Source organism: Gopherus evgoodei, chromosome 20 (genome assembly GCF_007399415.2).
Source record: "Gopherus evgoodei ecotype Sinaloan lineage chromosome 20, rGopEvg1_v1.p, whole genome shotgun sequence".
Classification (NCBI taxonomy): Eukaryota; Metazoa; Chordata; order Testudines; family Testudinidae; genus Gopherus; species Gopherus evgoodei.
This window is the reverse complement of record NC_044341.1, coordinates 1,106,275-1,132,867: the sequence shown is the minus strand read 5'-3', so window position 1 is coordinate 1,132,867 and position 26,593 is coordinate 1,106,275. Positions and strand designations below refer to the sequence as shown.

Sequence of the window (26,593 nt, the reverse complement as noted above, 5' to 3'; positions counted from 1 at the left end):
GGGAACAAAGGAAGGGGGTGGCAGGAGGGAAGCAGTTTGAGTTTGGGCTAGGGGCTGGATGGGCGGAATTCAGGGTATCCTAGCTAGGATCCAAGCACCCTGAAAGCCCAGAAGGACTCGATGGAGGGGTCCTGACTGTGCCTGCAAGCTCTGCTGTAACCTGTGTTCCTGTTGTCCAATAAACCTTCTGTTTTACTGGCTGGCTGAGAGTCACTGTGGGTCCCAGGAAGAGGGGTGCAGTCACACTTACCACAGGTCCCTTTGCATGAATGAAGAAGAGAGATTGCCAAGAAAAGGAGTTAGAGCACCATATAACTAACTCACTGTGACAGGTTAGACCCCCCCTTCTGGGATGCCACCTGATGTACTGGGGTTTTACTGAGCCCCTTCTGCTCCACCAGCCTGGATTCCCTCTCCCCATTTTGCTGAATTAGGTGCTCCAGCCTCCTGCAGCACACACAGGGCCGGCTCCAGCTTTTTTGCCACCCCAAGCAGTGAAGAAAAAAAAACTGATTGAGCTGCCGCCAAAGTGTCGTGGAAGAGGAAGAGAGGGAGTGAAGGACCCGCCACTGAATTGCCGTCAAAGACCCAGACGTGCCGCCCCAACAATGGACCGACTGCCACCCCTTTCTGTTGGCCACCCCAGGCAGCTGCTTCCTTCGCTGGTGCCTGGAGCCGGCCCTGAGCACACAGGTACACAGGTAGGGCCACATCCAGCTGCAAACACAGACTGAAGTCAGCTCTGTGTGAGAGGATTAACCCAGCATTCACATGCACACCCCCTTGGGGGAATAAACCCAAAATAATAACTGTCATGCATTGTACAGAAAGATCTGCACAGCACAAGCTCATAAAAATTCGACCTCTCCCTCAATGTGAAGAGAAATATGCACAACTTCTCCGCCCCCCATTAGAAATTGCACAAACTGGGTTTAATAAACAAAACAATTTTATTATATTATAAAAGGTGGACTTTAAGTGACGATAAGGGATAGCAAACAGAGCCAAGCAGATTACTAAGCAAATAAAACAAAACACGCAAACTACGCTTAAGACCTTAAAGAGACTGCTTTCAAGAAATAATCTCTCACCCAAAATGTTGTTTTAGGCAAGTTGCAGAGTTTCTGTAGCTTAGAGTTCCAGTTCTCTCTTCTCACAGACTGTACCTCTGCCTCAGTCTGGCCTCACCCCTGCCTTTCCCTGCAGGTTAGTGCCTTTGTCTCTTCAGGTATTTTCAACAGTCTTTCTTTTTGGGTAGGCAATGGAGAAGGGAGTCCAGATTAACCCCCTTCCCAGCCTTAAAAAGGATTTTTCTAAGGCAGGAACCCTTTGTTTGATTCCCATCCCCCCTCACCCCCCACAGAGGAAAAGTACCAGCAGTGTCCAAGGTGATATTTTGTATCAGGTGATTTATCACCCAGAAATGATACATGCACACAAACTGGATAATCACATTCAGCAAATCATAACCTTGTCAATGATATCTTACATGAGACATCTTGCATAAAGTATATCTTAGTCATACCATATTCATATCATAACTATATTTCTATGAAGAATATGGGGTGTAACGTCACACTTGCTGAACCAACTGGCTCAGAGGGACACACTCACTGTACCTGGAAGAGATTGCAGGATGGAAATTAGATTAAAAGGCCTTCCCATTTCTAGCAAATAACTGCAAGTCAGGCAGGGAGGAGAAATCCACATACACCCCAAAGGAGCCCCAAGCAAATGGCAGCTGATGAATAAACACACAGCACTGCCGACCCCAAGCATTCAAAAACTATGAGTCAAGCCCCCCAAATCATGAGATTGACTTAAAAATAATGAGACTGGGGGGGGGGGGAATTGAAAAGGCAGGAGGTCTTTTGATTCGCTTTCTGGTTTCCGAGTATGAGGGTGCACTCGGGTCACATGTTCAAGCTTTTCTTTCTCTGCAGCCATGAGGGCTAGAAACTTACTACAAAAAGAAATTAAAGCTGGTATTCTCTTCGACCCTCATTACTTCAGAAGCTGGGACTTTGAGAAAAGCCCCAGGTACTGCAAGACATGCTATAAAATCACACGTCTTGGCAGCACTGAATATGTCATAACATTGTGCACATTTATTTCTCTCCTTCCTGTGAAAGTTAAATGCTGCCTTTTGATGTGACCCAAACTCATGTCTCTTTAACTTCCACTTAGATTTGTGTGCGAGGAGACCAGCTGGACCAGCATCTGCTCCCACTGCAGGGAGCACACACGTGAATGTGTTTAGAGCATGTAAGAACGTCTGTGGCACTAACAGAGCAGTTTGCTGACTGAAAGATCCGGCTGGCAAAGGCCTTACTGCTCAAAAGCACTGAAAAGCAAAGCCATGTGGATCTGCTCACACCACTCTTGTTTCAATGAACAGGAGTCTATGCTTTAAAAAATGTTCTTTTCCTTTTCATTTAGATATTTGCACCTGAGGCTTTTTGGTTTGTGTGCAGCACACGGAATTCACTCCAGTGCTAAATGGCCAGCAATTGGCCTAAATACCACATAATTTCCACTTCAGCCCTACAAGGTCTGTGCATCACCTAAGTTCCACGTAACCCTGTATGGCTGAAATGAATCTTAGGTGGTGCATAGGTAGGGCCCTACCAAATTCATGGACATGAAAAACACATCATGGACCATGACATCTTGTCTTTTGTGTGCTTTTACCATATTCTATACAGCTTTCACAGGGAAGCCCAGTGTTTCTCAAATTGGGGGTCCTGACCCAAAAGGGAGTTGCAGGGGGGTTTGCAAGGTTATTTTAGGGAAGTCACAGTATTGCTAGTACCCTTACTTCTGCGCTGCCTTCAGAGCTGGGTGGCCAGAGAGCAGCAGCTAGTAGTTGGGTTTTTAAAGAGTTGGATAACCCAATGGCTGTCAGTGACATCAGGAGCTCTGCAGGCTGAACCACTGACCATGGCCATTGACTCCCATAGGGTGCTGCAGCAGGGTCAGAAAAGAGGTCCCCACCCTCTTTCCTTGCCTTAGCGCACTGCACACTGGCCAGCATCCACCAGCATTCACTTGTGCAATTCCTGCCTTAAAGCAGATCAGCATTTCCATCGAGAGGACACTTGTCTCCTTAGATGTCCTCCTCATTGAACTGAAGGAGGGATTCACCTCTAGGATGATGCTGACATGAATGAATGCCACATGCTCAGAGCACAGACAGCTGCTAGTGACCAGAGCATTGGTCTGGCTCCTGTTCAATGAACCTACAGCACTGGGAAGTGTATCTGCACCACAAGCGCAGGGGACAGCCAGGTCTGTAAAGGGGTAGCAGCCAGAAATGCTGACTAGCTGGTGCAAGCCTGAAACTACTGTTCCATGTTCTTTCCCTTCCATAGATAACACCTTTACAGCTAACCCAAGCTGATAACACCCTGCATACCCAAGGGACCTGCTAGGGATAGAGACACAGAACAGAACTTAATTGGGTCCATCTGATTCCCAAGCTCATTCTGATTACGTCTTTATTTTTGTTTAAGGAAAGGAGCCTGTGCCTTTGATTCCAGAAGCCATCTATGGAAGCCTCTTGATAGCTTTGTAAAGGCCTCTTGCCTAGGGCTTGTCTGTGCAGCTGTGCCGCTCTAGCACTTTGGTGAAGTCACTACCGATGGGAGAGCTTCTCCCATTGGCCTAGGCACCCCACCTCCCCGCGAGGCAGTAGCTCCATTGACAGGAGAAGCCCTCCTGCCAACAAAGCGCTGTCAGCACCAGGAGTTAGGTCGGTAACCATGGCTCAGCGGTGTGGCTTTTCCATACATTGCTGGTGTAGAGCATGCCTTAGGGAACGGTCAGTACTTGATTAACTTCACCTGTGAGGGAAGGCAAATGATTTTATAATACATAGGCCCAAAGCTCTGAATCAAGATTGAAAGTTAAATTCTACCTCGGCAGAGAGAATTCTGATTAGATTCTAAACCATTCAGCTCTCTCAAAGGCAAGCTGACAAACTCCTTGCTGTTACTCCAGCTTGCTAACATTTAGCCAAACTCTTGATAAAGAATGTCATTCTGCATGGACAGATTCTGTGATCAAACCTCGGCCAGAAACCTCCATCACTTTGGAGAAAGCGTCAGCCTCAATTAAGCAAAGTAATGCCAAACCTACTGGGAAGCTGCGAAACGCTGGCTCCAGATTTGCAGGGGATTTGTTCCCTTGACAGGTTTATCTCATTACCCAGTTTCCATTTAGCAGGAGTTTTATTGCCTGTAACATTTGTGCATAACAGAGTCACCCAATTAAAATGTTATTCCCGTTAATGGCTCTGATAGTCACATTTCAGTGTTTGCTGGAGCGTGTTTTCCTTTTCTTCAATACATTTAATCTTTGATCAGCTGTTTATTTAGAATTGTTTCACTTGAGACTCCAGTGCAAATGGCAGAAGGCTTCATTCTCCACCACTGGATCCTCCCTCTGCTCCCACAGCCATTCAAGGACCCAAAGACCACAGGCCAACAAGATCATGATTATCATTCAAAGCTATGAGCTTGCTCCAGAAACAAGATGAGCATCTTCTGGTCCCACTGACTGCAATCAGAGCTAGCTCAGCACTCCACAGAATCAGCCCTTTATCGCAAACACATCTCACTATAAAGGTATGGTTAGGGAGCCAAGTGCCATGGGATCTATCACCAAACACATTTCAGACTTTCTTCCTGGTGAGACTTGTTCTGTACCTGGCACTGCCCATGAGGGTCCAAGTGTTCAGAGGAAATGGGTCAAGTTTCCCCCTGAAATTAGACCTTGCTTGATTTTAAAGTCTCCTGGAAAGCCCCTCTTCATTGGATACCAGCAAATCACTTTGAACATATTTGAGGTTTATCAGCTTTTTATTGCAGAACCATATTCCTTACACAATGGACACACACATGCCATAAGCACGCATGTACCCTAGGTACACATGCACACGCACACACACACTTCATAATCAAACGACTCTCCCAGAATTACCTGGCACTGCCTGCCGCCATCACTGTTAGAATACACAAGTTAAGCAAAGACAACCATGGTCTGTGTTTAGCTCAGAGACCTCCAAAGACTGCTTCAGTGCTCCAGGAACTGGTGTTATGGATTCTGTACATGGCCCCCTTCACTCTGAGTCAGCACTGAACTAGTATAACAAATTAGTGTTGTGGGGCTCTGTGCTGTTGGAACTGTAACCTTTTGAACAAAGCCCAAGCTTCAAAGACAGCACAAACTAGCCATCTATGGTGCCCTGGGGGAAAATGCAGGCTCCCTAGGCTGGAGCTGTCAAGGGGTCACTACTCCATCACTGAGGAGGGGAAGGGTACTTTTCAGAGGAAAGGGCTGTTATCTGCTGCATGAGAAGGCATCACCTCTGAGGAAGGGAATACAGAGAGAAAATAAGTGTGGCACTTTGTATATCAATGAGTTGAGATAGGAGACAGTTTAAATGAGACTGACAAGGCCTTCATCTCTTGCAAAAGGTTTCTATTGCACCTCATAATCTGAAACAGCATTGGGTCTTCAGTGCTCAAAGAGATTGGGTTGGATATAACCTGTGTGGGCAGAGTTTGGTTTGGGCCCTAGTTTGGCAATTGGCTGTACATGCCAAACCCCTGCAGGCTTCACTGGGACTCCATGCACCACACAGGCTGCCCAAACAGCATCAGTAATGCAGCGCTTACGCTGGGCCCTTCTATATGGTAAGTGCTATCTCTGCTAAGTTCCATTGTGTGCTCCAGAATCTTCATTATACAGTCTTTAGCTATAATATTTGCAAAGAACCTTCAGTAACATGAATGATGCATAACCGATGTAGCAATGTCTGCCTGAGTCTGAAGAGAGCCTGAAACAAGAGCTCTGAGGTGTGACCTGCCCCATTCATTTTAGCAAAAGCATAGCACAGATGTCCAGGGATGATTGCATTAACACTGACACTGCCAACATTACTGCTCCTGTGAAACAGGAACATGAGGGTCCCGAAAGTGACCTCTCATCCCACCCCACAAACGGGTGGCATTACAGACCAAGCCATAGCAAGCGGGCCTCAGCCTGGGTCACAGGTGTGCTAGCAGGCAGCTTATCCAGCCCACGGTCGGACCCTGTTTAAAGCACAGACCGCGCCCCTGCAGGCCGGAATAATACCCAGCCCCGCCCCTCAGCAGCACAATCCCATCCCGGGAACAATAATGGGAGGCGTGCAGCATGGAAGGAGTTAATTCAGAGCAGGTCCTCACGCTTCCATGGTGCTGCTGGGACTGTACCATCCCACAGGGGGAGGAGTAACAGCCCTTCACTCTGCACTGCAAGGAGGCGTCTCTAGCCCTCTCCCCCTCCCCCCCGGCGTATGTAGACTGTTCCAGGACTCCTCGGCGCACCGCTGGATGGGCTGCCCCAGGCTGGTTGATGCTGCGTGTGTAGGGCCTGCCCGCACCGATTCCGGCCGGAGCGCTTTCGCCCTCTGTGGGGACGTTTCTGTGGGATTCGCCCAGGCTGTGAAAGCGCAACGGCGCGGGCGGGCGTAGTGCGGCGCTGCAGCCCCGGCGGAAGCCAGCAGGGGTCCCCAGCTCCCCCGCTGCCGGGCGCGGACGGCTCGGAGCCGGGCCCGCAGCGCAGAGCGGAGCCGCCGCCCCGCTGGCCGGAGCGTGGAGCGGCCTCGCCCGGGCCCTGGTGCCTGCGGCTGGGCCGGGAGCCGCTGCTCCCCTGACCGCGCTTCGCCGCGTCTCTGCAGGGGCCGCCGAGCCCCGGGTCCGACCCCCCCCGGGACCGACCCCGGGGACCGACCGACCCCCCGCGGGCCCGCCCGACTGACTGACCCCCCCGGGACCGACCGACCCCCCGCGGGCCCGCCCGACTGACTGACCCCCCCGGGACCGACCGACCCCCCGTCTCCCGCCGGTGACCGACCCCCACGTGACCGACCGACCCTCTTCCCCCCCCGCCGTGACCCTCCTCTTCCCCCCGGTGACCGACCGGCCCTCCCCACCTCCCGCCCCCGTGACCGAGCTACCGCCCCGGCCCCCCTGCCCGGCCGTGCCCCCCCTCTCCCTGTGGTAACTGACCGGCCCTCCCCGCCCCCCCCTCCGGGCCCGACCGACCCACCGGGGGAGTGACCGACAGACATCGACACTCCCCCGCCCGCCCCCCATCCTCCCCCGTGACTGACCGCCCCCCCCGGGGCCTGACCGACCCGCCCAGGGAGCGACCGAGGGACCCTGACACCCCCCGCCCCCCGTGACCGACCAACACCCTCTCCTCCTGGTGACCAATCGGCCCCCCCCCGCCGTGACCGACCGCTCTCCCCCCCAGGCCCACCCGACTCTGACCCCCGCTGCCCCCTCCGTGACCAACCAACCCTGCCGCACCCCCCTGTGACCGACCGACCCACCCGAGGGGCGACTGACGGACACCGACACCCCCCCACTGGGCCCACCCAACTAACCAACCCCCCTCCCTCGCTGGGTCCAACTGACTGACCGACACCCCCCCATGACCAACTGACCTGCCACACGCCCCCCGTCCAACCCTCGTGACCAAACGACCGACACGCACCCAGACCCCTCTTACGGGCACAGCCACTGGCCAGCGCTGGCCCCAGCCCGTCCGCTAGCCGGGGGCTGGCTGCCAGCCCTGCCCCCTCCCCTGGTGCCATGGCCCGGCTGAGGCGCAGAGCCTGCATTGCCCTCTTCCTCTTCACCCTCTTCATCTTTGGCACCATGATGGGCCTACGGACTCTGAAACCCTCTGACGGCTTCTCAGACCTGGCGCCCATCGCAGAGCGAGGGGAGAGGCGCTCTGTCTCCCATGAGGCCATCTCCCGGCCTCAGGCAGCTACCAGCAGTGACGCCAAGGCACCAACGCCACCCGTGTACTACGACCTGCACATCTTCTACTACATGTGGTACGGGAACACCCACTTCGAAGGAAAGTACCTGCACTGGGACCATGTCATGGTGCCACACTGGGACCCCAAGATATCCGCCAGCTACCCCAAAGGGCGGCACAGCCCCCCAGAAGACATTGGCTCTAGCTTCTACCCTGAGCTGGGACCTTACAGCTCCAGGGACCCTGAAGTGCTGGAGGAGCACATGAACCAGCTGAGAGCAGCAGCAATTGGTAAGGATGCCCTGACATAAGTTTCATCATTGTCTCATCAGTGCACCCTAACACTTTCATAGATGTTGGGTACCAAACGAGGCCCCAGTCCTACAAGCTGACCTGTGCAGGTGAGCCTCTGCATCCATGCAGCACCCCAGTGAAGCCAGTGGTGTTGCAGATGCAGACTACTTGCTGGAGCTGAGCATTAGACTTTAAATCCATCGGGGTAAACATGATAATATTTTTAAAATACTGGAAAAATAACTCAAACTGCTTTAACCCCAATTCGGAGAGGATAGCATCACAACTTTGTGTTCAGGTGTATATATTTGAATTTTCATCCACAGTGAAGTTTCCTGACAAAGACTCAGTTGCTTTATACCTTTAACCCATGGTGAAGGCCAGATGGTGACAAGGGGGTTAAGTTAACAAGGATGTAAGCACCAAGGTGGGAGAGGAGACATTGAGAGTGGTACAGGACAAAGCAGTTGCAGTAGGAATAATGGGAATAAATTAAAGGCAAATTTAGCCTGAATGTCAAGGGAAATGTACCTTTTAGTGTTTCTCCAAATACTTACCTGCATGGGACTGGCTGTGTTCAATATCTTCATCAACGACTTAGATATTGGCATAGAAAGTACGCTTATTAAGTTTGCAGATGATACCAAACTGGGAGGGATTGCAACTGCTTTGGAGGACAGGGTTACAATTCAAAATGGTCTGGACAAATTGGAGACATGGTCTGAGGTAAACAGGATGGAGTTTTACAAAGACAAATGCAAAGTGCTCCACTTTGGAAGGAACAATCAGTTTCATACATACAGAATGGGAAGAAACTGTCTAGGAAGAAGTACGGCAGAAAGGGATCTAGGGGTTATAGTGGACCACAAGCTTAATATGAGTCAACAGTGTGATACTGTTGCAAAAAAAGCAAACATGATTCTGGGATGCATTAACAGGTGTGTTGTGAGCAAGACACGAGAAGTCATTCTTCCAATACTCTGCACTTGTCAGGCCTCAACTGGAGTATTGTGTCCAGTTCTGGGCACCACATTTCTAGAAAGATGTGGAGAAATTGGAAAGGGTCCAGAGAAAAGCAACAAGAATGATTAAAGGTCTAGAGAACATGACCTATGAAGGAAGGCTGAAGGAATTGGGTTTGTTTAGTTTGGAAAAGAGAAGACTGAGAGGGGACATGATAGCAGTTTTCAGGTATCTAAAAGGGTGTCATCAGGAGGAGGGAGAAGACTTGTTCAACTTAGCCTCTAATGATAGAACAAGAAGCAATGGGCTTAAACTGCAGCAAGGGAGGTTTAGGTTGGACATTAGGAAAAAGTTCCTAACTGTCAGGGTGGTTAAAATACTGGAATAAATTGCCTAGGGAGGCTGTGGAATCTCCATCTCTGGAGATATTTAAAAGTAGGTTAGATAAATGTCTATCAGGGATGGTCTAGACAGTATTTGGTCCTGCCATGAGGGCAGGGGACTGGACTCGATGACCTCTCGAGGTCCCTTCCAGTCCTAGCATCTATGCTTAATTTTACTCATGTGAGCACTCACAGTGAAGTTAAGAGGGCATGACTGAGGTTAAGCAGGTGAGTGTTTGCAGGACGGGGATGCATAGTTACAGACCCCAGGACATTAAAAGGGCCTTTGGCTGAGTGCAAGGATCTGAGAAACTTTCATTCTACAAACCAGAGTAAAACTTCTACACGATGACTTAGAAAGCACTGGTTAAACCTGATCAAAAATGCAGCTTGTAGCAAAGCTATTCAAACTTGACTTTTAAAAATTGGCAAACTATGCCTTTTGCCTTCAAAACACAGGGAAAGAAAGTTATTTAAGACTGCCAGAAGGTGTTGCTGGAATGAAAATAGTACTGATAGGTTAGGGTTATTCTGTGCTTGCCTTAAAGGCTAAGTGTTTTCTTTTTAACTTGCCTATTTTGCTGTGTAGCAGTTTAAATAGAGCAGAGCAATTATGTACTGTATTGAACAGCCTCATTAGCACTGGTACCACAGAGATCAGCTCATTCAAATGTCTGTGCTATACAGGATCACACAGGACAAGTGAATTCCAAAATTAAACAAATGCTGTAAATTGCCAAAGCTGACTCTTGAATGGGGCAAACGTCCCAGCTCTCATGAGACTTTGATTCTAAGAGTTCAGGACCTTTGTTTGGGATGTGGCAGCCTCCTGCTCCCTAGGATGGGCCTGAATTAGTTGTACATTCTCTCTGCCACCAGCACTTCCTCATGTAGCACTGAGTGTGTGTTTTTTTGGATTTCCCATCCAAGTACTGGCCCACTCCAGCCCAGCCAGCCTGCTTTCAAGATCAGGTGAAATCACAGCAGGAAGATTGTGTGAAGCAGATCAAAACAAACTATCATTAATATCAAAATTGGCTCCATTTCACTGAGAATTGAGTGAGTTAGTTAATGACTTTTATGGTATCATTAATCAAAGAGTGAGCAATAGGAAGTCAGTTTGTGGCAGTTAATCCTAATTGTGGCCTGGTATTAAAGTGGCTTTGTTTGCCCAGGATTCAGTCTAATAGTTCTCCAACCATCACCCGAGAAGCAGCTTGCTAGCTTGGGACTGTTAAGCACAGATGACATTTCAGCACCCCAGGTGGTGGACAGCTCCATTATTAAATTACAGGGACAAAAACCTCCTTTAGAGCCAGATGCTTTTCCTTTGAGAAAGGTCAAGGTGCAGTGTTTACTGGTGTTCTGTCAATTAACCCTTTCCTTTCCAAATGCGGTATCTTTGTGGTATAACCGGATTTAAAATACCTATGCTGCTGATCTTCCACATAACTAAACTGGAACTTTTTATTAATACAGACTAGTGTCTTTTCACTATGCACTAGCTAAGGCACTTAAAACTGCTCCTCCTGTAGCACTCTGCCATTGATGTTGCTATTGAGAATTTAACTTCATCTTGAGGAATTCTCAAGTTGTTACCCTGCTACTAATTATACCTAATCGTGCTGACATACTGCAAGTGCTTGAAGACAATTATAACCATCTCCCTGCACCTGGCTATCAAAACAAGAGGATCCAGGCTGGGTAGAGCTGGTGGTTCAGACTCTCCTATTTTAAGGGGTTTCCTGCCTAAATCTGAGGTTTAGCTGCTTTGACAGCTAAGCTTAGAGGACTCCGTGCAATTGTTAGAATGACTAGAAATAAGTTTTAAGTTCTGGTGTTGCATGGGAGAGGCAGAAGGCAGGATTTAAAAATCAGTGCATTTGCTTGGTCCTGATATCCTTCTGCATCTTTTTGCAGGAGTCCTGGTATTGTCTTGGTACCCACCTGGCCTGGCAGATGACAACGGGGAACCATCAGACAGTCTTGTGCCATTTATCCTGGATGCCGCACACAGATATGCCATAAAGGTAAGGCTGCTCTCTCTTGTTGTTTGAAGCTACTAAACTAATTGCTCAAATTAACCAGGAATTGCTGCTGTGCTTCTTCAGCAGGAGCCTGCTCTGCAGTCTGTTGCTTTGTATTATTTTTAACTGCTCATTATGGGAGGCAGTGGGGAGTCTTTATTTTGCAACAGCTGAGCACAAACTAGCATCACTTCATGAAAGGGATTTACAGCTTGTTCTCACAAATATTAAAACTAATTTGGGCAAAGCTACTATAAAAACCATTCCTGCACCAGCTCTCAGGGATAGGTTACATGCCCTGTTATGATGGACTAGACCCATAGTCTGTTTCCTGCAAGGGGGCTGCCTAGGCAGCTTCTGGGTGGACACTGTGACCTCTTCAAAGGGTCTAGGACTTACTGTCACCAGGAAAGCATGTGCTGTAAGATTGCTGTCACCATGTCTCCATGATTTATTTTGAAGGTTGCTTTCCACATCCAGCCGTACAAAGGGCGCGATGACCACACTGTGCATGAGAACATTAAATACATCATAGACAAGTAAGTGCTTGCCTTTTGGTAGCTGCCATAAGCACATATTTCAGGCCCAACTCTGTGCTAAGATATAGTGTCAGGCCAACCATATCTTACTTAGTTCAGATACAGAGCGAGCAAGTTATGCCACAGGATGCTGTAGCAGAGACATTCAACAGCATCACACAAAGGCTTGTAAATTGCTCTTTACCTATATGTGATCCTCAGCAACCCTTGTAAAGTGAGTATATTAGCCCCCGAGTCTCTAGAAAAGGCCATTTCAGAGATGTTAACAAGAAAATAAGATTTAAATGCTGGGGAATAAAGAGTGTTTCACTGTGGGTCACTAACTGGAATGCAGGCGAGCCAGGTAGTAACCAAAAGCTATTCCCATCCATTGTGGATCTCTCGCCAGTTTGTAAGTGGGCACATGTCCACAGGGCATTTATTGGCATGTCGATGGTGATCGTGACTGCCATCTGTCTCAAGTATAAGTTAGTCTGATGGAGTCTCTCAGGGAATGCAACAAAGCCCTCCTGTTCCTCCAGCCATTCCCTCAGCGTGGTAAAGCGGGTCTGAAATGTTGATCAGTCCAGTGCAACATCCTCCCCTTTGTCGGTCTAACCATGGGCAATGCAGCTGAACCATTCTGGTAAATGGTGACACAGGGAGCATGCAAAGGCCTAAACTGAAACAACCAAGGCATGCAGTTGAGCTGGGCTTCAGGCTGCATTTGCCTTGTAATGGGCATACTTGCCTGCTAGTCAGCATGGGGCTTGCTCCCCAGGCTCCTATCACTCACTGAAATGGTCTGTGCTTTCTCTGTAGGTATGGAGCACATGCAGCTTTTTATAAGTACAAGACCAGTACAGGACGGAGCCTCCCATTATTTTACATTTATGATTCTTACCTGACACCCCCTGAATCCTGGGCCAACCTCTTCACCCAGTCAGGCTCTCACTCCCTCCGCAATACCCCATACGATGCAGTGTTCATAGCACTGCTAGTGGAAGAAGGACACAAGCATGATATTCTCTCCGCAGGATACGATGGCATGTACACATATTTTGCATCCAATGGCTTCTCTTTTGGCTCATCCCACCAGAACTGGAAAGTTATCAAAGCCTTCTGTGACTCAAACAACCTTATGTTCATTCCCAGCGTTGGCCCAGGCTACATTGATACTAGTATCCGCCCATGGAACAACCACAACACTCGCAACAGAGTCAATGGAAAATATTATGAAACGGCTCTGCAGGCTGCACTCATGGTGAGGCCGGAGATAGTCTCCATCACTTCCTTCAACGAATGGCATGAAGGCACTCAGATCGAGAAAGCAGTGCCCAAGAAGACATTAACACGCCTGTATCTGGACTACCTGCCTCATCAGCCCAACATGTATCTGGAGCTGACCCGCAGGTGGGCAGAACACTTCAGCAAGGAGAAGGAGCAATGGCTGATGTGATAATTCTGCACAGGAAGCCTTCAGCCAACCTGTCTTTGCTTTATGAAAAAGGTCACAATCAGTTGTGGGGACAGGTGCTTAAGGAGCAGTTGGGAAAAGCATCTTATGGGTCACAGTCTCTGGTCAGGGCTGGTGGGTTTGTTCAGTTGGCTCCATGAACAGCCCTAAAGCTGGTTTGAGCACGAACTCCACACTCACAGGAGGAAATGTTAGTGAGCAGAGGGGTCTCTAAGCAGCAGTCTGGTCCATTGCTGCTGTGAGTTTGGTACAGATTTCCCTTTTAAAGCCCTTCTGGAGCGGAACTGATCTGTAAATGACCAGGCCAGGGAATGACTGAGCAAGAGATCGGTTTTTCTTACAGTGCATATCTTCAGTGTAGTATTTTAGATATTAGCTGGGCTCCTACCCCCAGCATGCATTTTATTCTATGCCCTTCACCAGTTGCCTGCTGATTACACTCCACTAGCAGCTCTGACTGCACTTCCATTATTAGCTGATCAAAGCAAAGAGTTAATTGTGCCTCAAAATTGTTTATTGTAGAAGAAACAAAACCACACAGTTAACTACCCTTTGTGTGGTCTCAGTGAGCCACTGCATCCAAATAAGTAAAAATTATTAGAGCTGGAATGTAACCTATTGGCAACCAATGAACTGAAATGATCTGTCCTAAATGCTTTAGTGTTTCACATGTTCAGAACTTAGCCTTAACTTCATTTTATCTCCCCTCTAGAATCAAATGAAGTGCAACCACTTGCAATAAAATGCAACTGAAAACACTAATGTTCTACGAGACAAAAGTTACATCACTATAGAATAAATACCCTTTTTTGTAACTACAGTACATCCAGGTCCTTCTAAATTTGTTGTAAGAACTCATTTGTACTTGTCTTTTTATCAATAAAGTGAGATGTGGCAGCTTTAGCTTGAAGTTAGTGCTTAATTTATACAAATTCTGACTTTTGCTGCACAGTTAAAGTACTAGTGGTTTCATTTTTCTCTGTTTAATGCAAATGACTGAAAATCTATTTAGCATATCACTCTAGGTAAAGAAAAGTATTAATCATAGATGTGTAGGGCTGTAAAGGAGCTCAGAAGGTCATCTAGTCCCACTGTTCTGGACCCCATCTTAATGGGAGTGCCGGGGCTAGTATTAGACTTGCTGGGGCCCATTATTATTTTTTTATAGCCTCTGCACATTGCACAATCACTGGCACCAGCCTGCTCCCGTGGTCAGTGGTGTGTTCCTACTTCTACACTCTTACTAGTCACGCATGGAATTTCTATCCAAAGAGATTCCATGGCAGAGTTTGACTCATTTACAATTTTTTGTATGAATCCCTGTTTTCTTTCATAACCTACTCTGTGTATATAGATTTTGTACCCTGGTATTACCATGTCCCATTGAATATCATCATTCCACCACCTTTCTATGATGCCTATTATACTAATATCCTATTTAATACTAGGTACTCAAATACACCCATCTTTGTATTTAAACTCATGATGCTCATAGAACCTCTGCTTATTACCTTTTATATCCCTTACCAGGTGTAACTCCTTCTGTCCCTTATCCTTGCAATTCTGTCCCTCCATACTTGCACTATTCTTTTGTATTCCTGCTCAGCACTTTGTCCATATTTCCACTTTAATGACCTGACAATCAAAAAGGAATCTTATATAAAGAGCTCCTGATGCAAAAGTTGTGTGCATGGTACCAGAGTACACCCCATTTAGTGCAAAAGTGGAATAAGCAAAAACCTCTCCCCATGGTTGTCTCTCACTCACAATAGCATCTGGGTTCTAAAGCCCTCATTCATCTTTTTCAAAATTTGGTAAGAGTCCAGCTGCTCCATGCCTTGCTGCATGATGGGCCTTGTTTAGCAGGGTAGTTGCTAGTCAAACCCTCATCTCTACGAAGAGAGACTTGTAGGCTGCACAGAGATTAGTCTTAGAAAGATGAAAAGCCACCACCTCCAAAGGTAACAGTGTATGTACAAAATTCACACTTTAATGGCACAAACACAAACATCTTAAATCTAACCATTTATAACAGAATTGTTTCAAAAACAAACAGTTTGGTCACCAGTTTTTAAACACTAGTAAATATCTCCATGAACAGATTAATTTCACTTTAGTGTTCCCAGAAGAATAAATACTGGCTCAGACCCTTTTGGCCTCCTCCTGTTCTAACAATCTCACTGAATTAAGATTTATAAAAACTACAGACCGATCCTTGTCCGCGGGTCAGCTAAGTAGAGAAAGCAACAACTTCATGGGTGATGAAGGGAACAGTTCATGAGGGACTCAAAAGACTGCACTTTAGGATCTGTCCTGTCTCCTTTTACAAGGAAAAAAAAGGAATAATTTAGTCTAGTATTAGGATTAGCAACCATCACTTAAAATAAAACTTAGATGACTTGCAAAAGAGATGCTTTTCTGATAACTAAAAAGCAGCTGAAAAGTTTCTCCTGTTTGGCACCGTTAGAAATATCAGGTCTAGAGTCACTACTTTTTGCTGGAGAACAGTAAGATTATGGCATCATGAGAAACTGATTATGCCAAAATAAAAAGCCATTTTCCTTTCAGTTGCTCTGCTATTTAAGTCAAACAGACAGGTGGAAGAAGGATTCTCTTTACTAAAGGAGACAAAGCTCACTCCTGCAAAACAAAGCAAGAGGAGACTGTGCATTCCTGATATTTCTAAGTAAAACAGAAGAAAAACAAAACACCACACACTGTGGTGTGTTTTTAAGTCAAAGCAGCAATCAGTCGCCTTTAAATCTGAATCAAACCCAAGTGCTGTACACAGGTATTTCAGTAAAACACTATCCTCTGTCCCATGCCAGAGCAGCAGTTTGCCAAGATATCGCAAACAGACATTTGTTTATTTCAAATCCTAGTAAACCCCATTGCGCAAGGCAAATGATCCCTTGTATGGTAACCCAGGGTGAGACATGAGGACTGATACAACCATTGACCTTATTAAACGAGGCCATGGACACTGGCTTCCTGAAGAGACGGACACATGGTGCCCACTTTTACCGACTGCACAGCTTCCAGAGTTTGGTATCTCACGAACAAGAAGGTTCTGATGTCAAGCCATATTTCTTCCCCAGGATTTCAACTGTCGGTGTCAGTGCACTATGGAAATAAAGGCAAGTGGAGTGGTGACTAGAAAGGAGTTCCCACTTGCAGGACTCGGTTCCACAGTTTTGAATTGTGCAGTTAAACGAAAATACGAGAACCAGCTGAGCAAGGTCATCTTCAGCCCAGCAGTGAAAAAGAGGTATACTATGAACTAGCAAGTTATATCCTGCTGAACCTAGTATCTGTTGATTTTCAGCATCTCTGGGCAGGCCAGAGTTAGTCGGGAGTTAGAGAATGCTGCACTTTGACAACATTATACACGAACCACTGTAGGGAAATGGGCAAAACAAGCCCCATGTTTTAACTTTCAGTTGCATTTTGTTTTACTCAAAGTGAAAGCTGCAGCTATGGTCAGCAAAGAGTGCTTACCAGCCAGGCCGAATAATGGTATATTTCCCAGATACAGACAAGTCGACCACAGTTGACCCCAGACGACACTCTGGACTCCGGATATCTCCAATTGCACCTCCATCAATGACCAAGGATAACTGAGGCCAGAGGTCTTGGAATTCCTGAGGCAAGAAGGGAAAATTGGGTTCAGCCAACCAAACTTTTGAGGGGTTTTTGTTTTAGTTTTTAAATAGATACCACAAGTGAAGCTCTGAAGGACTCCAGTGTCAGGGAAGACATTCCTTTCTCTGAGCTTCTGATCTGAACATGCCATAGACATCGGAACACAAACTTTCACTATTTTAGGAGCTACAAGTGCCCTCTAAGGATTCTCAAGTTCAGGACCATTTGCTGCATAATCATGTTTACACAGGAAGCCTTTAAATAGTCTGCATTTTAAACTCTGCCCTTCCGCAGTCTTTAGGGAGACTCCCAGCCCAGCAGCAGGGATCTGTAGTCTATCCTGAAGCGGGTTTGTAGCAGAAACAGCGTGGTTCAGGATGAGGAACAAGCACCGTGGGAAAGGCCCTGGGGCTTACTGTACAAACAAGTTAGTAGCTTCTCCCCGCTCCTATCTCAGCAGTTCTCCCCAGTGACAAAACAGCCTTACCGAGACAGTCAGTGTGCTCGCCCGAGTACTGATGTTAGCACTCGTTAAAGCCAGTGGTCCTGAGCAAGCCTGTGCCAACTCCCTAATAAAAGCATGATTTGGAATACGAACGCCAACCAACTACAAGAGAAAAAAAAGAGAGTTGTGTTCATATGCAACAGCCAAAGAGAGGATGCATTTACAGGCAATAGGCACAGAGCTACAGGTCAACCACATATCACATTACGCATATGAAGCCCTGTTGACTCAAAGAAGTGTGGTCCGACTGGCAGCCTGAGGGCTGGATTTGGCCCACATAATGATTCCATCTAGCTGCTGCCCCGGACACTTAATTTTCAGTTATGCCAGGGCAGGGCATAACCCAGACAGCGCAGGGGGAGCTGGTACCATTCAGCCCCACAGTGGAAAGCCCATAAGGGCTCTAGCTTCCCCCCTCCTGCAGGAGGCTTGGGAAAGTACCAGGGCCTCCAGTTTCCTGCCAGTCCACAGTGCCAGGTCTCTGGCAGGGGCTCTCCCACTGGGAGGTACTAAGGGCGCCCCAGCCTGTTACCTCCTGTGTGGTTGGTAGGTCCCTGGCCACTGGGCTGCCATGCTGCTGTCTCAGGCATGGCTGGAAGGGGAGGTAGTGGCTTCTGGGTCTCTACAGCCCCGCCTCCCTATGGTCAGTGCAGCTGGCATCTCCCACTCCAAGGGGGGGGTCTCTTTACTGCTGCACTGGCCCAAGGGTCTGAGCACACATACAGAGTACAGCAAAGCCACTGCCAGTCTCCTCCTTGAGATGGGGGTAGGGAAGAGGGACAGGGGACCACATACCATTTCAAAACTGTCTGGGGGCACATCTGCCTTGATATGTCACTGAAGTTCAACTTCTGATCTTCAGATTGTCAGGGAGAGAACTAAGCCGGGGGTCTGAACTATGGACAGCCTGTGGCCCTACTGAGGGAGTTTCTGAGCTGGACAGCAACACCCTCAGCTGCTGATTCCAATGTTCTGTTACGAATATTGATGTTGACACTGGGAGTCAAGTGCTAGAAACTCTTTCCAATTTTATTACTTCTTAGCTCCCATTAACACCTTAATGGGTACATTCTAAATCCGTTAAAACAAGTGATCTGATTCTAGAATCTGGAATTCTATTTCTGGATGTGGCCCACAGTATAAAGTTTGGACCACAAAAAAGGAAGGATCAGTCTTTCTACCAGCTTCATAAGTGGTCTTGAGGTAAGCACCCAACACATCAAAAACTATGAGCTATATCACATTCAGACAGGACACCTACAAATATATCCATCTTAGCTCATGTTCGTTATTGACAGGGCAGGACCTAGCCTCAAGAAGATGTCAATCAATGCTGAATGCCATGAACACACAACAAACGCCAGTGGGAAGGCCAAGGAACTATACACAAAGGAGAAGATTGTCACCTGTCAAACAGCAGAGATATGTCATGTCCCAAAGACTTACCGACGTGAAAGGGTTCAGGTCTTTATTGAGTCCTTCTGAGCGTTGCAATACCAAGGTCACAGGTCCTGGGAGGAGGTCCTGGAGCAGCTCTTCTGGCACATTGACATGGCAGTACCTATAAAGTATGTTGAGATGTAACTGCTGTAAGATACAGTCACAAGAGACTAGCCATCACTGGGAGTGCTGCCACGCTCCCAGCTACCACCACTCCCTCCCTGAATTTTTACATCTTTGCTACTGCACAGTTGAGGCAGGTAGCAAAATGCAACAAAAACAGACTGGCCCTCCCTGACCAAAGCACCACTCAGTGAGAATTTTAGCAGTCCCAGACCTTCGCTGAGGGAATTTCCCTTCCCTGGGCTCTCTAGGTACATCTGTCCCCGTTTCAATATACGGCACAAGGTACCTGCTCTACTGTAAACTTGTGCTGGACACAGATTTGAGATGTTTAGAGAGGAGACAACTTAAAATCTATATTGCAAACTCATCTTTTTCCCAGTGTCACCAACATGGTAGACTAGGGGTTGGAAACCTTTCAGAAGTGCTGTGCCGAGTCTTCATTTATTCACTCTGATTTAAAGTTTCACGTGCCAGTAATAATGTTAATGTTTTTAGAAGGTATCTTTCTACAAGTCTATAATATATAACTAAACTATTGTTGTATGTAAAGTAAATAACGTGTTTAAAATGTTTAAGAAGCTTCATTTAATAGTAAATTAAAATGCAGAGCCCCCCGGACCAGTGACCAGGACCTGGGCAGCGTGAGCGCCACTGAAAATCACGTTACGTGCCACCTTCGGCCTACGTGCCATAGGCTGCCTACCCCTTGGTTAGATATTAAAACTGAATTCTGAGCATTCCATTTACGCTTGTGATTGAAGCTGCTTGCATTTCTCTCAGCATCAACCATGATGTCAAATTAATCCAATTCACTTTTGCTTTTGTTATACACCACTCATGAAAACAAAGGCAACTACAGCTACCTGGAAAGTGCTCAAGGGCTGCAAAAGAAAACTTGCTTAAAAACAACTTCCCCCTGTGATGTTCACAGTGCTGTTATTTCTGATGGTTTCACAAAAGCTATTTATAAATGATCAAGTGACACTTCGGTGACAGACTCCCTGCAGTGCGGGGGGGGGGGGGGCGCACCTGTCCCAGCCAGGCACATGCTCACCTGTAAATATGCTCCACATCTCCCAGGCAGATCGCCAGCGGTTTGCCCCCATTACGCCCTTTCAGACTGTAGATCTTTCGGACCGCCCGAGAACTCTGGGCCAGACAGGCGATCCCGTAGACGGTGTCGGTCGGGACCGCTACCAGGCCGCCCTCCCGCAGCGCGGTCACGGCGGCACCGAGGGTCTCCTGCCAGCCTGTCGGGCAGCCACAGCGTTAGATCGCGGGGGGCGCCCGGCTCCGCCCCGTCTCACCTCCTGCCCCGTCCGGCCCGGCCCGGGGGGTCCCGGGCAGGCGCCCGGCTCCGCCCCGTCTCACCTCCTGCCCCGTCCGGCCCGGGCCGGGGGGTCCCGGGCAGGCGCTCGCTCGCCTTTGCCGCGGGTGCAGCTGGGCGCCGCGGAGCCACCGAGCGGATGCGGATCCAGTGAAGGCACCGCCCGGCCCGGGCTCCTGGGGGCTCCCGCCGCTCTGCAGAGACGAGCCGCCCAGGCCGCGATAACACACCGGGCCCCCGGCCCCGATCCCCGCCACGCCCCCCGCCCCGATCCCCCCCTCCGGCCCGGCCCGGCCTCCCCGGCCCCGATCCCCGCCCGGATCCCCGCCTCCAGCCCCCGCCCGGATCCCCCCCCGGCCCGGCCCGGCCCCGCCCCGCCCCGACTCACCCCGCGGGTCGCGCTGCGCCGCGCTGCGCCCGGGCCCGGGCAGAGGCAGCGGGCGGTGAAGGCTCCGCAGCGCCCCGGCCCCCCCCAGGGTCCCCTCCGCCGCCCGGGCCCAGCCAGCCAGCGCCGCCCCGCGCGCACTCCGCATGGAAGGAACTTCCGCAAGGAAGAGCCGCGATGACGTTATTCCGGTCACGCCCCTTCTTAAAGAGACAGGCCCCTCCAACTGCAGGCGCTGCCCTGGCTCTGGGAGGGGAGCGGGGCCTAATGGTTAGAGGGGCGGGGCTGGGAGCCAGGACTCCTGGGTTCTCTCCCCGGCTCTGGGAGGGGAGTGGGGGCTGGTGGGTCGGAGCAGGGGGGCTGGGAGCCAGGACTCCTGGGTTCTCTCCCCGGCTCTGGGAGGGGAGTGGGGGCTGGTGGGTCGGAGCAGGGGGGCTGGGAGCCAGGACTCCTGGGTTCTCTCCCCAGCTCTGGGAGGGGAGTGGGGCCTAGTAAAACACAGATGGGCACTGAATTTAGAACAACCCTGGTGCTTTATGGCAATAAAATTCTTGCAGAAGAAACTCATGGAATTTACTTATTGCATCTGTGTCAGAGAGCCATAGGATCTATGCCAACCCCCAGCTTTTCAACAGGCCCTCAGAGGAATCCTTTCAGTGTGCCAGACCCCCAGGAGGTCTCACTCTCTTTGGGGTAGGCCATGAGGCCTCACTGCCTTCGAGTCTGACTGCCTGGACTTCAGCATTCCTGCTTCACACCCTGAGCTCTGCCCAATAAGTCAGCTGAGATAGACTCCTGGTCAGAAACTTTACACTCTTCAGGGACCAGTGCACTTCAGCAAGTATGTGCAGTGAACTCTGGCTGCCTTTCCAAAAAGGAGTAGGGTTTATTAGTCAACTGGAACACATCACTGGCAAATCCTTGGGTTAGCAGAGAGAAGCAAAGATGAAGACATAGTCCATTCTGGCCAAGACAGTGCAATCAGCCAGCTAAGCTGCTTTGGAATCCATTTCAGCTTTCTCCCTGGACCTTGTCTCTTTGTCTTTCAGTCCCAGCTGAGAGCCCTGTGTCTCACCCAAGGCCAGTTTTTGTCCTAGCCTCTCATCATCTTTTGGCCCCCTGTTCTTCTCTAGACCCATGCTGTGATCATGTGTTCTGCTTGCCGTAGCGTCTCATGGATGTGTCTATGGTTGCAGAGTGGGGGCTCCCCTTGTCTTTCCAGACCCTCCACTGATATGGGTCGGTTTCAGCCAGTCTTTTAATGACCCAGTTGTACCAACTCAGACAGTTAGTTAGTGACACACACTCACTCCTCATGTCTCCTGCTCTGCCCCAAGAGCACCTTTTTAACCTCTTTGCATCCACTGGATTGCAAGCTCTAGTCAAGTAAGTCACTGCCCAGCACATCATTCATACAACTATTACAGAACATTCCCAGGTTGTCACAGTATGTGAGGCAGGTGAATGAATTGTTCTTTGCACCCTGTGCTGTTCATACAAGAGAAAACAGAGCAGGTAGACAGCCATGGAGATACACTATCCCCTTACCATGCCAAAGAGTTCACCGTGGGGTGGCAGTGCAGGTTGGGGGTGGGGCACACCACCCCAGAGTGTAGTTCTTGTCTACTCTGCTAGACCTGCATTCCCCAGCCCACTCTCTGGTTAACACCCATCCATGGCTCTGGTTTCCACAGTGCTTGATTTGCACAGCTGAGTGCTGCCTTTTTCTGGTGAATGCACCAAGCCATCATGCCTTTCAGATCTGCTTTTTCTGAAGTTCTTGAGAAGGTAATATGTAGTTCCAGCCTCTTTTTTCCCTGCCCTGCTAAGTTCAAACATTAAGCCACCTTTGCTTAGTGCACTTCCAAATCTCTCTTGTCATTATACAAGTACAGAAATTATTCATCATGATCCAAAGGCTCCTGTGACAGCTCCATTTAATCTCATAGTACCAGTCACAAAAGTCCTACCTTGCTTTATCAAGTAACTGTTGTCCCAAACTGGTGCCGTGCTGTCTTTGGAGATTACACATCAAGATGGGTGCCACTTTCTCTTCTGGCACTCACCATAGGGACCTTTGATTTTACTACAGCTGACAGCAAAGAACAAAGACCTGTAGGAAATAATTTAGCAAAGCCTGGACGAAGGAAAGCAAAACCAGATTTCTTACAAAGACTATAGTTTTGCTTGAAGCCTTAAGAACAAGAAATAATTAGAGGTGTGGCCTGTTTTGAAATGGAACAAGCTGAGGTTTCAAGGAAAACAGGTGGTAGCAATTGACTCAGAGAGGCTAAAGAGATTAGTTCTCATCTTCTAGTTAACAGGACCTGCTCCAGCACCACCCTGGGTTTTTAATTTGTGATTGGGAGCAGGGGAGAAAAACCCCTTATAACTGATTTTTTTTTTCAGTGTTACTTATCCACTCCAAGAACTTGGTGATATTGGATGTCATCTCCCACTCCTAACTGTCCTGATCATAAGATTAAAACGATCTGCTCTCAACTCTAGCTTGGCAATGGATGCAAAGGAAGCTATGAAACAGGATGCTGAGCAGCCCCCAGACACTGAGTCGCTGGTTTGTATGGCTGTATGAATGGGTCTGGTTTATGGCATGAGGAGATGGAGGCTGGTGGTAGGGATGAGGTTAGGCTTACATGTAAGAATAACTCAGATTTCTATGTGCTGTTTGTCTCCAGACTTTGTCAAAGCCATAAAGCAGCATTTTAACATCGACTCAAAGAAAGAGACTGAGCTAGCTCAAGCTCACCACCATGCTTGAGTTAAGGGGTTGTGTGTGTAGACACAATTCAGGTTAGAGGCAACACTTGAATTAACTCAGTGGTGAGGACAAGCCCTGTGCATGGCTCAGCTGCTGCCCTCTCCAGAGGGTTTATTGCAACACTGATTCAATTTTCATGTTCAAGACCAAGTGTAACTAATGTAACTGCTCCAGTCATGTGGATTTTACAGGAAGACTTCTGGGCACTGCAGGCAGTTGCCAGGGAGATGATGCTGTTTGCCAGGCCTGGTGCAGATTGCAAGGCCCTCACTGGCTCTGGATGACAGAGAGCCCAGAGGGGTCCCTGGTTACTCTACCCCAGGCCCTGGAGAACGTATTGTGGTGACTCATCTCCTCTCCTCTCCTCTGTAGGTTGAAGGTGTGAGAACCCTGTTACGATCTCTTGAGGTCCGGCAGCAGCACCTCCTGGCAAACATTGCCAGCTGCGACGAGCTGATGGCAGAAATCACCAGTCTTCAGGCCGCTCTCTGTGTTGAGTATTGTGATCTTCCCCACTTTCCTTGCAGCAGCAGGGCCATGACAAGGTTTCTGTAAAGGGGACCAACAAAAGAAAAGCCCTTAACATCACACAACTGGTCTGCTCAAGATGAAGCAACTCCTGTAGGGTGCCCTGGTTTCCACAGGCTGTTTCGCCACATGAATGGCAAGACTGGGGGTGGGGGAAGGGTGGGTGTTGCTCCATTTTTTTTCTTCAATTACTAAGTTCATTAGAAAATGTTATGAGCTCTGGAAAGCAGCATCTTGACCCTAGTGCTGTGAGGTCTATGGCATCCTTAAATTCTGTGTTAAAGCGCTCCTGGGAGTTATTGGACTGATGCACGTGTGTTTATTTGCTAGGCACCTGCCAGAACAGAGGGCAGCTCCTTGCCTGTGCAAGAGGAGAACAAGCATTCCTGAAATGCTTAATGAGCAGCTCACCTGAGGGCTATTGATGGAGGAAGCCACTACAACTCTCCTTGGCTGTTCCCTACAAAATATACTTGCCCTCTATTCCCTGAACTCTTTACATGTGTTTGGTGTGTGTAAGTGCATGTTGCTGTGACCTGCACTCTCAGTCTCATTGTGTAGAAATAAATGACACAACTGTTTGCTCTAGCTCTGAAAAAGCTGCAGCCTGTCACAAGTTCATGCCCCAGGAAAAGAAACAGTCTGACAAGCCCAGCTCCTATCAGTGCACAGGAGCAGAGGCTGCATCTCACCCTCTGTCCTGCTGATCTGTGTCCTTCATAACCTTCAGCAGAGGATGCCTCCAGCTTGTAAATTCCTTCCCCCTCATTCCTAGGTATGGTCCTATCTGTATTTTGAAGGGGGGAGGATTACTACCATGGAGCAGTGATGTCTTTGACAGCAGGTCAAACTGCTGCTGCTTTCTGCTCCATGAGTCAGGCTTCTTTGGGGGATGGAGGAGATGCAGAAGCCCAGCAGCTTCTGGTTCCTGCTTCCCAGCTGCCCCGGTTTGATACTAGCCATTTCAGTTTAGGAGTTTGAGGGAGCTGCTGCCAGGACCAATATGCTTTGATTTACTTCAGTCTGAGACTGGGTGAAAGAGGGTCCCTAAAATAGTCCTGGAAGAATTGACTCACTTGGAGCTTCATACTGCCCCTCGAGAGTTATGCTCCTGGAAAGGCAGGGCTGTGGCTCTGGCTGGAGTGAGATGAACCTTGAGTGTAGCAGTTGGTGTGCTCTACCACTGCTTTGTACCTCAAGTCTGATCATCGCCCAGGCCTTGTCCTCCCCCATCTGTTTGTTGAATCCAGCTATTTTCTCATCATCCTGGACTTGGTCCCTGTCCTGAAGAGCTTGATTCTCTCTTCATTTTGTGTGTCAAGCACAATGGGGTCTCAATCCTGGAGCAGAGTTCCTTTATGCTCCCATAACACAAATCCTAGACCACTGACAGTATAAGAGGGCAGAATGTGGTCAGCCCTGCTGCGTAGGAGAGACTTGCCCAAACACTTCAGCCCTAAATTATTAGGGGCCTTAGGAAACCCTGGGGCCTTAAATTGGCTCACCAGGAACTTGTTCAGAGGCCAGCAGCCATTACTGATTCCCCTGCCTCTAAAGTGAATAGGTGCCCTCTTTTGGCAGCTTCTGGATCATTTTTGAGAGGCCACTCCCTGTGAATGAGCCAGGCTCTCACCTATTTGGGGGTTTTAATTAACATGCAATGCCTTTAGGACCTTATCCCTGGGTCACTGCCTGCAGTCACTGCTAGCTGACAGTTACAAAGGGGTGGCAGGCTAGGTAGCAGCATAGTACAGTGGTTAGGACACTAGCCTATGACTGGGGAGACCTGGGTTGAAGTCCATGCACCACCACAGACTTCCTGGGTAGCCTTCAGTAAGTCCCAGCCTCTGTACCTGTCAAATCACAAGCACCTCCCCAGGTTGGTGGGAGCTCAGCTGCTACAGAAATGGACGTACAGAATAAGTACATAAGATAGATAATGCCAAGGCTGGGCAGAGAAGCCTTTCCTACTCTTTCTTCCTCAATCCTTACTAATAGCCCATAGTCTAGAGCAGGGGTGGGCAGCCTGCAGGCTGGATCTGACCCGCCAGCCGGTTTAAGTTGGCTCTCAAGCTCCAGCACTCCAGTCAGGGAGCAGGGTTGGGGGCTGCTCGATGCAGCTCGCGGAAGCAGCCGTTCTCCTCCTCCTATGCGCTCCAATGGGAGTTGCAGGGGCAGTGCCTGCAGATAGGGCAGCCTGCAGGGCCACCTGGCCACACCTCCACATAGGAGCCAGAGAAGGGATATGCCACTGCTTCTGGGAGTTGCTTGAGCTATGTGCTGCCCAGAGCCTGCACCTAAGCCTCTCCCCATGACCTAGCCCTGATCCCCCTCCCATGCTCCAAACCCCTTGATCCCTCCTGCACACCAATGCCCCAGCT

The 26,593-nt window shown here is 48.9% G+C and overlaps 2 protein-coding genes and 1 long non-coding RNA gene across 4 annotated transcripts; 2 read left to right on the top strand and 1 right to left on the bottom strand.

The window, feature by feature from the left end:
• The first annotated feature begins 7,164 nt into the window (after positions 1-7,164).
• On the top strand, positions 7,165-14,383 carry MANEAL (mannosidase endo-alpha like). Of its 2 annotated transcripts, XM_030538953.1 has the most exons (5): positions 7,165-8,109; positions 11,379-11,488; positions 11,948-12,024; positions 12,826-13,416; positions 14,193-14,383. In XM_030538953.1, exons 1-5 carry the CDS (start codon positions 7,644-7,646, stop codon positions 14,200-14,202), a joined length of 1,254 nt encoding a protein of 417 aa, XP_030394813.1. In that variant the 5' UTR covers positions 7,165-7,643; the 3' UTR covers positions 14,203-14,383. The 2 variants fall into 2 exon arrangements, with proteins under 2 accessions (XP_030394813.1, XP_030394812.1); XM_030538952.1 differs by having other exon boundaries at positions 7,283-8,109; positions 12,826-14,383.
• Positions 14,384-15,448: 1,065 nt separating this feature from the next.
• Positions 15,449-21,053, bottom strand: YRDC (yrdC N6-threonylcarbamoyltransferase domain containing). The gene is made up of 6 exons (XM_030539365.1): positions 20,909-21,053; positions 20,248-20,443; positions 19,074-19,188; positions 17,610-17,729; positions 16,979-17,121; positions 15,449-16,603 (listed from the first exon to the last, which is right to left on the bottom strand). The coding sequence occupies exons 1-6, from the start codon at positions 21,051-21,053 to the stop codon at positions 16,534-16,536; spliced, it is 789 nt and encodes a 262-aa protein (XP_030395225.1). The 3' UTR covers positions 15,449-16,533.
• Positions 21,054-21,101: 48 nt separating this feature from the next.
• LOC115637618 lies at positions 21,102-24,800 on the top strand. Its single transcript, XR_003997308.1, has 4 exons — positions 21,102-21,175; positions 23,315-23,480; positions 24,057-24,176; positions 24,543-24,800. It is a non-coding gene; the product is annotated as an uncharacterized LOC115637618 (long non-coding RNA).
• The last annotated feature ends 1,793 nt before the right edge of the window (positions 24,801-26,593 follow it).

What these genes read in the sequence shown, in the direction of transcription:
- MANEAL (XM_030538952.1), top strand. Translation starts at nt 7,644, where the DNA reads ATGGCCCGGCTGAGGCGCAGAGCCTGCATTGCCCTCTTCCTCTTCACC. An exon ending in GCTGAGAGCAGCAGCAATTG is followed by an intron (nt 8,110 to 11,378) that starts GTAAGGATGCCC and finishes ATCTTTTTGCAG; the next exon opens with GAGTCCTGGTATTGTCTTGG. An exon ending in CACACAGATATGCCATAAAG is followed by an intron (nt 11,489 to 11,947) that starts GTAAGGCTGCTC and finishes TTTATTTTGAAG; the next exon opens with GTTGCTTTCCACATCCAGCC.
- YRDC (XM_030539365.1), bottom strand. Translation starts at nt 21,053, where the DNA reads ATGCGGAGTGCGCGCGGGGCGGCGCTGGCTGGCTGGGCCCGGGCGGCG. An exon ending in GGCGCAGCGCGACCCGCGGG is followed by an intron (nt 20,444 to 20,908) that starts GTGAGTCGGGGC and finishes GCTGCCCGACAG; the next exon opens with GCTGGCAGGAGACCCTCGGT. An exon ending in ACCATTATTCGGCCTGGCTG is followed by an intron (nt 16,604 to 16,978) that starts GTAAGCACTCTT and finishes TTATTTCCATAG; the next exon opens with TGCACTGACACCGACAGTTG.